This window comes from Delphinapterus leucas, chromosome 16 (genome assembly GCF_059928025.1).
Source record: "Delphinapterus leucas isolate spDelLeu-1000000601 "Yukka" chromosome 16, BTC_Dleu_Yukka2, whole genome shotgun sequence".
Classification (NCBI taxonomy): domain Eukaryota; kingdom Metazoa; phylum Chordata; class Mammalia; order Artiodactyla; family Monodontidae; genus Delphinapterus; species Delphinapterus leucas.
This window is the reverse complement of record NC_143144.1, coordinates 73,869,274-73,881,649: the sequence shown is the minus strand read 5'-3', so window position 1 is coordinate 73,881,649 and position 12,376 is coordinate 73,869,274. Positions and strand designations below refer to the sequence as shown.

At 40.2% G+C, this 12,376-nt stretch overlaps 1 protein-coding gene across 2 annotated transcripts in view; it reads left to right on the top strand.

Annotated features, from left to right (window-relative positions):
- The first annotated feature begins 223 nt into the window (after nt 1-223).
- PDZD8 (PDZ domain containing 8) overlaps nt 224-12,376 on the top strand; it is a 93,767-nt gene continuing 81,614 nt past the window's right edge. The window contains exon 1 of one of the 2 annotated variants that reach the window (XM_089898211.1): nt 224-1,340. In XM_089898211.1, the coding sequence (XP_089754337.1) occupies nt 475-1,340 (866 nt within the window). In that variant the 5' untranslated portion in view covers nt 224-474. The remainder of the gene's footprint in view (nt 1,341-12,376) is intronic. The other variant, XM_022568653.2, reaches the window with a different exon arrangement.

Here is a 12,376-nt window from a genome sequence, read left to right as displayed (position 1 = left end):
CCCAGATCCGCGCAGCGGCTTCAGAAGTGACAGCCACGTGTATCGCGGGGGACTGGAATGTTGGCGTGGGGGCGGGGTTGGAAGGGCGCCCGAGAGGTGAAGAAGGACCCGCGTACGCGTGCCCGGGCGCCGGCTGCCAGGCGACGCCGCCGGGAGCGAGTACGCTCCTGACGTCACTCGCCGTTCGTCCAATGAGCGGCGGCCAGAGGAAGGCGCCGTTCCGCTCCCTCCCGCCCCCGCTGCCGCCACCACAGCAGCAGGCTCCGGGAGCTTCTGAGGAGGCGCGGGCCGCCGCAGGCTGGGGCGCTGCAGTGCGCCGTCCGGAGCCCCTGGACGAGGCCCAGGGAGCCGCTCGCCCAAACCCCGCCGCCCGATGTCCTCAAGATGGAGGTAGGGGGGAGGGCGCCGTGAAGAAAGCCGCGCTGTGGGCGCGGGGGCCAGGGCGCGGGCGCTCCGGGCGGAGGCGGTGGCGGGATGGGGCTGCTGCTTATGATCCTGGCGTCCGCCGTGCTGGGCTCCTTACTCACGCTGCTCACCCAGTTCCTGCTGCTTTACCGCAAACAGCCCGAGCCGCCGCCGGACGAGGCCGCCCGCGCGGCCGACGGCTTCCGCTACATCAAGCCGGTGCCGGACCTGGCCCTGAGAGAGTACCTTTATGGCGGCGGCGGGGCTGAGGAGCCCTCCGGCGGGCCACCCGAGGGCGGCACGACTCCGGCCCCCGAGACCCCCGCCCCGCCGACGCGGGAGACCTGCTACTTCCTAAACGCCACCATCCTGTTCCTGTTCCGGGAGCTGCGGGACACCGCGCTGGCCCGCCGCTGGGTCACCAAGAAGATCAAGGTGGAGTTCGAGGAGCTGCTGCAGACCAAGACGGCCGGGCGCCTCCTGGAGGGGCTGAGCCTGCGGGACGTGTTCCTGGGCGACACCGTGCCCTTCATCAAGACCATCCGGCTCCTCCGGCCCGTGGTGCCCTCGGCCACCGGGGAGCCCGACGTTCCTGAGGGGGAGGCGCTGCCCGCCACCTCCCCCGAGGAGCTGGCCTTCGAGGCGGAGGTGGAGTACAGCGGGGGCTTCCACCTGGCCATCGACGTGGACTTGGTCTTCGGCAAGTCCGCCTACCTGTTCGTCAAACTGTCCCGGGTGGTGGGGAGGCTGCGCTTCGTCCTCACCCGCGTGCCCTTCACCCACTGGTTCTTCTCCTTCGTGGAGGACCCGCTGATCGACTTCGAGGTGCGCTCCCAGTTCGAAGGGCGGCCCATGCCCCAGCTGACCTCCATCATCGTCAACCAGCTCAAGAAAGTGATCAAGCGCAAGCACACCCTCCCGAGTTACAAGATCAGGTGAGAGGAGCGTGGGGGGAAGGGTCGCCAGGCCGCGGGGGCCTGGCTGCTGGGACCCCGGGCCTGGAGGCACGCTGCCGCCTGCGTGGATGGGAAGGGCAACGACTGAATCCCAGTCCCCGCTTTCCAGGGCTCTTCCCAGCCCTGGACAGGGCCCTAGATAAAGGCAGGTAGCGCCTACGTTCTTTGCTTCCGAAGGGCCTTAATGGGAGCTAGAAACCTCTTCGTGTGTTCTTGGGCATCCAAGGTGCTGTCAGCATGGGTCGAAGCAGCATATTGAAGATGGAAGGGAAGTCCACCCGCCTCCCCGGGATGGCTCTGGGACTGTTGAGAAACTACTCCTATCCGTGGTTGCTGCATTGAGGGCAGCTTTGCTGCATCACCTTGGCCACGTTGAGAAATTGTTCCTGGACACAAAGTACTGGCGTGAAGAGTGTGCTGGTAGCCCAGGGCTGTTGTGTTTTGCAACTGCAGGCCCGTTTTGCTGTGCTGCTTCGGCAACTTTCAGGGTAGAGGGAGTGTCTGTTGGAAAGGAATACTCTTCCACTGCAAATTGGTAACGAGTTGGGAGCCTGTGCGTGTTGTAGTTCTCTGTACATTCTGTGTTCATGTCATCTGCCCTTTGGGGGTGGGTTCTATAGCACAGACGCAGACTGCCCCTCACGTTTCAGCTCTTCGTGGCTCTGAGTTCCTCCCACAGTACCCGAAATGGCCCTGCAGATAGTATTTTAAAGATTGGTAGTGATTTTAACTGTTTAAAAGTCTCCCTATATCAGGCGGTTTGATTTTCTGTAGTATACTATTTTGATTAATGTACAAGGGTTTGGGTTGTTTTTTTTTTAATATCATAGAAGTGGAAGGGGAAAGAAAGTTTTGTAGGGCTAGAGGCTTCATCCACTTTGGTCTGGGAAGGCTTGTCGGTGTTGAAAGGGTCATGTATGGCTATTTCTTACAAAACATGAATTTTTAATTTTACTTTCTGTCCTCCTTTAATTTTGTGTTCATTAAAATGTTTGACCCTTTTAGATTTTGTTCGTTACATAAAATTATGTAAATCTGGTATTTGCCTTACCTAGTTTCCTTTAGTGGAAGTTACATGTTTCTAGATCACTGATTTTCTACCACAGTTTCAAGCATCAGTGACCCAAATAATTCAGGAATATTTGATGTTTGGGTTTGGGGTGGAGTATTGACTTGTGTTATGTGGCAGATTTACCTTACTAATTGTGTTTTGTTTACGCTAATATCACAGAGTGACAGCTTAAAACCGTCAGGTGGCAGGAGAAATTTATAATGGAAATATTTCCATAGATTTGCAGAGGATGGTGAACTGGTCATCCACTGTTTGATTTCCTGTTCTGTGAAGTGGAACATAACTTTATGAAACCTACTCTTTCAGCTCTGAAATATAAGTGACTAAATTATAAATGAGTTCTAGTGTTTAAGCAGTGAGGTGTTTATAGCAGTGTGTGGCTAAGAAAGTCATGAGAGAAAGTTGTTACAGATTTTGATAATTCTATCACAATTTCAATTCTGATGTTTTCTGGGTAACTTTCAGGTGATAAAACTTGACTAAGTTATTATTTGGGGGTTATTTGTAGGATAGCCAGTGGTAGTGAGGGTACATGTCATTTTGAGGTGTTTTTTTTTTAATGTAGACTTGGAATTCAGTTAAATCTGAAGGAAATTATGATTAGAAGTTATGGAGCCATTAATAGGTTTATTGCTTTGAAGGAACTTTATCATCTGTGTCATTGAACAGCATCATCGTTTAAAATGTAGCAAAATTGCCTTTATTTACTGTATCCAAAGGGATTTTTGAAAACATAGCATGTGTGTGTTTGGTTATGTATGATATTTCAACTTTTAAACCTTAAACATTAAATGATCACCTCCAGAAGTATACACACTTGTGCTCTTTATATTCGAAGGCATTTCAATGGTCAATCAGTAAATACTGTACAGAACATATCACTCAATCTGTAAATATTTATTGTACACCTGCTATGTGCTTATCATTGTTCTAGGTGCTGGGCTTTCAATACTGAACAGTCTCAATCCTTATGGAGGTTGGAGTTTAGTGAGAATTGAATTAGCTATACTTAATAAGATTTAAACTAGAATGTGATTGATGGGGTTGAAGTAACTAGGAAGCTGATTTTAGTTTAGTAAAAGAAAATGATAGAAGTGTGAGGATGAAAAGGGCTGCTTCAAGAAGTGTTGAGTTCTCTCATCTGTGTGTAGCTGTTCTGCCAGGAATATTTTAAAGTACTGATGTTGTGGTACAGATTCAAGTTTCAGCTAAGAGAATGAATTAAAATACATTTAAGATGTATCACAATTCTCATCATGAGAATTAAAGTAGCTATGGTTTATCCTTTTTTATAGATCAGGGGATAGTGCCCAGAGTAGTTAAATAACTTGCTTAAAATCACACAGCTGTCAAGTTCTGATAAAGTCAAGCTGCCCTTTTTCCTTAAACTCTGCTATGTTGTTCTTAAGGATTTTTTTTTTTTAAGTATGTCATCAAAATATGTGGGGGTAGCCTTCCAAATTAACTGAGAACTCTGAGTATGACTATAAAGCTTTTTTTTTTTCTTAAAAAATTTTTTTTGGAAATTTTGAGAAACGATCCTTTTAAGGTTAAATCATAAGGTTAAATCTTTGGGTGCTGCCCCACTTAGCGTTTCTTTTTTAATCCAGCAGATTTTATTTCTAAATAGAAGGTCTTGCTAGTTTATCCTTTTTAGCTATCTAATCTACTTAGAGCTAAAGCAGTAAAGAAAATTGTATTGAGTCTTAGGATCTTTTGGCACTTGAAATTATTATAAAACAGAAATACCTTGCCAATTAACATTGTTGTCACTTCTTCCCCCTCTTCATTTGTTTTTTATTTTCATGTTGCTAAAGTAAAAGTGGCCCATCAGGACTACCCATTCTTGATGTCTCATAAAGAGATGAGAAGGGAGCTCAAATGATTGGTTGCTTTCTGGGGACCCAGCTGATAGACATTTACCCAACTAACACAGTTTGTAAAGCGTTATAGTATTTTTAAATAAGTATACATTTTCTACATATTATAATTCTAATTTTATTAATTTTACTAATATTCTGATTTCACCACCTCAGTGTTCATTGTTTTGATTTTTTTCTTAAAATGTATACTTTAAAATAGTAAAAGCCATAGTTTTTTAAAAATTATTATTAGTCAAAAATTAGTCTTCAAGAGAGAAGGATTACCACCAGTGTTCTTGACTACACGGAGAATCCATCTTCAACATGAAATCTGAGTAATAGTCCTGAGGAGTTTAGGGTTTGGGAGTCAGACATTTGAGATTCTTACTGATGCTTCTGTTCCTTGGGTTATTATTGCTGTGTAGTTAGCAGTCGTTGCATACTGAAAGGCCAGATTCAGTTTGTAGGTACTTTGAATTTGGCCTGCACTGTGGTTTTCTTATTTCTTAATTGCCAACATTTAAAAATGGAAATTTTTGCATGATTTGGATTTCTGGCTTTTCTTAGGAAAATTTGGAAGATCTGGTAGCACTAGGCCCGCATTTGTCCTAGCAATAATAAGATGGAGAGATGGAGTCTAGTAGCAGCTGCAGGAACCTCTTACGTGTAGCTTGTAGTTCCCACCCACTTGCTACATTTACTGATGGTACTTGGCTGGCCTGGCAATATAAACTTGAGATGCTTACTAAATGAGGAGCGTTACTGTTGCTCTTCATCGAAAATGGGAAGAGTTAGTTAACAGCTGGATAGTAGAGGGTGATAATTTCTGTCCCTCTTTAAACATTATGTCTTTGAAGAGACTTTCACTGAGCAACTTTATTTTATAAAAGACATTATCATTATAATGTTGAATGTTAAAAAAAAATCATTCTGTTAGAAATCTTTTAAAAATCCCTTGAAACATTTTTCGTTTCTCTGCAGTACAGTGATAGTAAGTGGACAGTGGCTGTTTTTACCTTGAGTTTGGTGGACTTTTGCTTTAGTGCAAGGTTTGGGTCATTAATTAACTATATATAAGTGTTTACTTCTCTGACTTACAAATGAGGGGGCATCTGCTTATTGACACCATTTGAATTTAATGAATGAGTATGGAACAAATATTTGGGGGAAACTTCACTTTTCAGGTTCATGGACTGTCTTCTGAACATAACTGTCATAACTGTTTTGTTCTTTTACTCTTGAAAATATTCCAATATGTATTTGTAGAAAACTTTCACATATTCTTAGTGACTGGAGATTGAGGAGGCGAGGACAGGACTGTATTTAGTTAGATAGGGTCTTTTAGCATCTTTATCTACATCTTCTCTAAATATACCATTAATTTCAGAGAACTAAATTAGGCTTGGTCTGGAAAGCCTCATACTCTATAATGTGGCTTGTAATTGTGTTATTTCTCCCTTGGTCTTCTGAGATGAGGAAGAAAAACATTTATTCTTAATGTTAATTATAACATTTAAAATTTTACTGATTATTTGAGGTAAGGATAGTAATTGATGTCTTCTTAAAAACTTTCAAAGTAAATTCGCTGAAAGCTGACAAAATCATTTGTAAAGTTAAGTGTATGTGCTGTGTTTATTCACTTACGCTTTCATACTTCTCTTTCTATATATAGACAACTTATAAAAGGTATCTTTGCTTAGGCTGGAAAATACTTTAAAATAGCTGCTAAAATTCCTTAGTGATTGTAGGAATCATAGTTTTACTTCCTAATGTTAGTAGGAAATATAACTCACCTTTGATACTTTGGGAGAGTGGAGACAAGGACATTGGGGTATCACGCTAGCTGTTCTGGAGTAATGATGTAATGTATTTGCTAATTTTTTATCTGTTATGCTTTTTCTTGTATTCCTGCTCAGATGAGTATCTCTATATAAATGGAATTGTAAGATCATTATCTTAGATAGTTGTCATTTTAAAAATAGACACTTATTTTCAGTAACTATTTCCTGAAGACTACCATACCTCCTGTTGTGTGAGAGTATGGTGATAAAAAAATGGTTAAAACAGAGTTCATGCTTTCAAGCTGGTTAGTCTTCCAGGGGAAAGCAATGAACAATTAAATTAAAGCTCATTATAATGACATTTGGATACATTTAAGACCTTCAGTTTTGTGAGAAACAGAGGAGAGATCAGTGTCTCTGCTAGGCAAATACTTGATTACTTTGTGTTGTTTAATATTTTGTGGCCTTAGTTTCCTTGGTACACCTAAGTATGCTCCAGTTTAGTGTTGGTTTTAATAACTTCTTGCAAGTTGGGTTTTCTTAAGCTCTTTTGAATTATTATGATTTAGGCATTTAAAACACTTCAGATAGAAAATAGTATATTGAAAATTAAATCTTTGCTCTAGAAATTTGATTTACATATTGAAAGGAGAAGAGTAATTATGAGGAAACTGTTGGATTCTAATCGGTGGTGTACAGGTCTGTTGGCTTCTGGGAAAGCCCTACTTTGTTACTAGAAGTAGTAGCCAAAGCAGATCATTATAAAGTAGATTGCATTGGAGGAGCATGCCTGACCAAAAACTTAATATTGACTTATAAATATTACTAATTTATCATATGAGATAGAGGCACAGGTAATAAAATCAGTTTGCTAACTATATGCCAGGAAATGTGTGTGCAGTTCCATACACTTGCTATCTCTCTTAATAGTTAAAGGAACTGTGTAGGAGAGGTCGGTATCTCATTTTTACAAAGATGTGGAAACTTGAGACTGAGGCGGTTAGTGACTTTCTCAAAGTCCTTTAAAAAAAAAAAAAAAATCCTGACAATAGCCAGGAGATGGAAACAACCTAAGTGTCCATCATCGGATGAATGGATAAAGAACATGTGGCACATATATACAATGGCATATTACTCAGCCATAAAAGGAAACGAAATTGAGCTATTTGTAATGAGGTGGATAGACCTACAGTCTGTCATACAGAGTGAAGTAAGTCAGAAAGAGAGAGACAAATACCATATGCTAACACATATATATGGAATTTAAGAAAAAAATGTCATGAAGAACCTAGGGGTAAGACAGGAATAAAGACACAGACCTACTGGAGAATGGGCTTGAGGATATGGGGAGGGGGAAGGGTAAGCTGTGACAAAGCGAGAGAGTGGCATGGACATATATACACTACCAAACGTAAAATAGATAGCTCGTGGGAAGCAGCCGCATAGCACAGGGAGATCAGCTCTGTGCTTTGTGACCACCTAGAGGGGTAGGATCGGGAGGGTGGGAGGGAGGGAGACGCAAGAGGGAAGAGATATGGGAACATATGTATATGTATAACTGAAAGCAGAAACTAACACAACATTGTAAAGCAATTATACTCCAATAAAGATATAAAAAACAATAATAAAAAAACAATAATAATAAAAATTTTAAAAAGTCCTGGACTCCCAAAGACATGCTGTGTTACTTCTGCAGAGATATATCAATGGTTACTCTGAATAAACCAGGAGTTTGCAAACAAGCTGGTGTTAGGCCCACAAATTAAGAATGGCTTTTACATTTTTTAACTTTACATTTAAAGCTGTTCAAAAAAAAGAGAGAGAGAAGAAGAAGAATGTGCAACAGACCATATGCACCCACGGATTCTAAAATATATCCTATCTGGCCCTTTATAAGAAATGGTTTGCTAATTCCTGCTCTAAACCCTTAAACAGAAAACCCTAAAAAACAAAAAATCTATGGTTAAGTGCGTACAAAAAAGGAACGTGTACACATATATGTTGAAAGGTACTTTTAAACCTTTTTTTGAGGGTCCTTTTTGGAAAGCTAACGAAAACTGTGGATACTCTCTGCAGAAAAATGCATAAACAGTTTAATTTCATGGAATTTTTAGTCCCCTGGAAACCTGTCTGGGTTCATTAACTCCCGGTTGCATAGTAAACACAGAGGGATACAACTTTCCATAAATATAACTAAAACTAACCTGCTAAAACAAATATTAAGCACTTAATACTTTTGCTGTCCTTCTTGTATGCCTTCAATGGTTCCAGCATTTCTTTTCTTTTTTTTTTTTTTAATTAATTTATTTATTTTTGGCTGCGTTGAGTCCTGCTTGATGCGCACAGGCTTTCTCTAGCTGCGGCGAGCGGGAGCTACTCTTCGTTGCAGTGCGCAGGCTTTTCATTGCGGTGGCTTCTCTTGTTGTGCAGCACGGGCTCTAGAGCGCAGGCTCAGTAGTTGTGGCGCACGGGCTTAGTTGCGCTGCAGCATGTGGGATCTTCCCCAACCAGGGTTCGAACCTGTGTACCCTGCATTGGCAGGTGGATTCTTAATCACTACGCCACCAGGGAAGCCCCAGCTCAGGCATTTCTAAAAAACCTCTCACTATCCGAGAAAGTATAACCTGTCTCTTTTTTTTCTCTTAGTAAGATTCCCTACAGCAGGCTGAGACTTTCTGAATCAGTTGTTCAATACGAACAAGTTAGTTAGTTTCTACCACTAAATATCTACTTTAGAAGTTAAATACTGACCCAGCATTTCTTCCTTTCACATTCTACGTTTCCTCAGAACAGTGTCACCAGGAAACAAGTGCCGTTAAATCCCTTTGTTCCTTTTTAGAGTCATAGGACCTACCAACACTTTGGGCATGGCATGAGAGCACTTCACACTTCATTGGAAAGTCATAAAGCAACTACTGGGTCATTAGCAGAAGTTTTACAGAGTAGTTTCGAAATCTCTCTTGCCACATTGCTAGGACTCCCATAAAACCACATACTTACTGTATTTGTACTAGGGAAAAATGAGCTGTAAGTGTTAAATATTTACCTTCAAATGAGTAGAACTGCAGGTGCTACATAGAGACTGGCAATACCATGGAATTATTTCATTCTTTTGGTTGAAGCTATAGGGAAGTACTTAAATTGTCAATTCCAGTAGATAGAGTTTTGAATTAACGTATACCTGAATTCAGCGCTCTACCGTGCAAAAAGGCCTTGGAGAAAAGGCCTTATCTTCTCTTAGTCTCAGTTTCCAGATTTGTAAAATGGAAATGGAAATAATATCTATCTAATTGGAGATAATAAATGTCACATATGATACCTGCTGAATAAATGTACTCCTCTCCGTTTTAATTTCATTCCTCTGATATACTGAAGCATTAAGTTTGAGTTGTACACCCAGCTTTATGCTCAAACACACAAATACAAGCCTCTTATATGCTGAGGAGGTGCCTGTCTCTCCCTCTGTCCCTCTCTCTCCATCTTCCCTTCCCCATCTCCCCCTCCCTCTCCATCTCCCCATCCTTTTCTCCTTAATAATAAAGTGGGGAGTATAATATAAATGTGACCCTGAAAATTGGTTTGTAGGTGTAACATAGACATTTCTCCAGGCACTATGCATAGGTCTAAGTCATTTACTGATTTACTCCACTTTTGGCCATACCTTATTTTCTGTAACTCTTATATTCTATAACTCCTCCTCTCACTTACTCTTTTCTGGCCTCCTGGGTGTTCTCACACTCCAAGCTGCACCCATCACAAGGCCTTTGCTAGACCTTCTCCAAGAATGTTTTTCCCACAGATAGCCAAAGAGCTCACCCTTTCACTTTTTCAGTTCCTTGCTTCCATATCACTTTTTGACTATCCTATATAAAAAAGTACGCTAGCCTGTTAAATGCAGAATTTTTTTTTTTTGCACAAACTTTTTACTGACACAGTGTGTGTGTGTGTGTGTGTGTGTATATTTCTGTGTGTATATACAGAAACTGCCCAAATCGTAAGTATACAGTTAATAAATTTTCACAAAATGAACTCAGCCTTGTAACTGAAGTCCTGGGATTTTGAAGTTAGTCTGTCTAAAGAATACCTGTTCATTGAATTTCTTTAAATAGAATGTATAGAACATATTAACCTTTTTTAATGGTTGAAGGTTGTTGTTATAAACACAGACTGATGATACATAACCCAGTTCTGATTGTAAAATCAGTATTGAAGAGGAATGCCTTCTCCCCTACACATACACAGGCACACACACACAGGCACGCACACGCACTCGAATGATGCTGATTGAGGTTTCCAACAGTTCACAGTGCTGACTTCAAGGTCTGTCAGGCACCTTACTGACACCATCTCTCCTCCTCTCATTCCCACACACAAAGACAAAACACAAATGTGTTTGCAGCCTTCTCTGGCACTCCAGAAGCCTTGGTTTTTAATTTCACATTCTTAGGAAAGTTCCAATATTGATAAACTGCAGATTATCATCCTTCCCTTGGACTGATATAGAATAACAATAAAACTTATTTTCACTGGTTTGGTGCATAATTACCAGTTTTCCTCAAACCAGCAGAATGCTTTAGAACATGTATTTCTTCTCTAATCAGCCCATTGGGTCTTTATGCCCATAAATTCTTCATGTATTGTAGGGAGAATGGAGCTGATGATATGGTAGGTGGATTACTGGAATGTCCATGCTTTGATTTGCATAACTTTGATTTAAAAAAAAAAAAAGCTACACAATTTCCCACTCCCCAGCATAATTCTTCCTGATATGTACTTACAACAAAAATGCCGATTAGCAAGCCTAGTAAAGATGTTTTAGTTGAGTTTATTCTTTTGTATTAAGTACCTGTTATGTGTACTTGTTTCGTTGGTGAGATATGTGCCAGTTGAATAGGTATTTGTAACCTAAGTATGTTTAGAAATGGTGTTTCTGCCAGGATCAACTCCATATCCTCCTATATAATCTGCAATTATAAGTGACTATTGTTTTCTTTGCTGTAAAATCTTAAATAGCAATAATGGGGGAGATACTATTTCTGTTTAGTAGCTGGCTACAAGAATCTCTGTTTTGAAAAATGACTGTGTTGTTTTCTTAGTACAGCTATTTCATGCAGACATCAGTATCTGCTAAATAGTGCATCTGGTGTGGTTTGCGCACTCATTGTTCTTTTCACACAATAGCTTTTCATGCATATTAGATTATACTCATACTTATTCCTAAGGATGAATGTGGTTGCTGACTACACAGTCTCGCTACCTTAGTTATTTGGTCAAGCAAGTAAATAATTCAAAGCTTTTAGTTCTGTGAAACTTGCTGAGGCTGAAGTTAAGAGCCATTCTTCCATAGCTAATTTCATTGTGATAATTATTTTTATAATACGCTGAAAATTTTGTTTTGTTCTCACCATTATTAAGTACAGTATTATTTTTGGAAAGTTTACGAAGATTATGTCTCATCTATTTTAATATTTGGAAAGGTTATTAGTTCTCAGTATTTAACTTTGGATTTTAATCAGAACTAGAATTGCAGACTCTTGACATGGGAAAAATTTAAGTAAATGTTTGTAGCAAAATATGATTGCTTTTGTTTACTGTTGCTGGAGTGGTAGATAGCACAGATTGAATTTAGTTCAGCTATTTTGAAATTAGTGAAGTGTCAGGAGAAAATTCATGACCATCTTAGTCTGTAGTAAAGCCCATGAATACAATTTATCTAAATTATAAGCCATTTTAGGGGTAAATTGCTTACTTAAAATATTTGAGTAAATTATTCAAACTATTTGAATTTTTTAGTACTATAGAGTTAGGATTTGGATTCATTCTGAGATTCATGCCAGTCAACAAGCATTTTAGACCAGAATCTGTGGTAATAATTGTTGGAGCCTCTGTGCTCTTAAGGTTTTTCTTGAAAGTAACTCAGCCTCTTGCCCTGAAATAGTAGGATTATATGATGAGGAACATCTGTTTACTGTGGATTTCTTTATTTAGTGTATAGTTGGATAAGTCATGTAACTTGTAATTTTTGATACTGAATGAAACAAAAATCAAAAGTTTTTAAAGTTCTTAGAGAAAAGAATGAGGTGGCATTATTATTCACGTCTCTGTTATTTCTGCATAGGTCTAATGTAGGAATTTCTCCTAAATGTGCAGGTACAAATCATCTTTAATATATTTTCATTTAATAAGTTTGACTTTAGTTAGGTGATTGGGTTATGAACTAAGTGTAGCATAGATATGGATAATATTAAAAATCATTTATAGTTCAGAAAATGCTTTGCTACTTTTATTTGGATAGAGGAA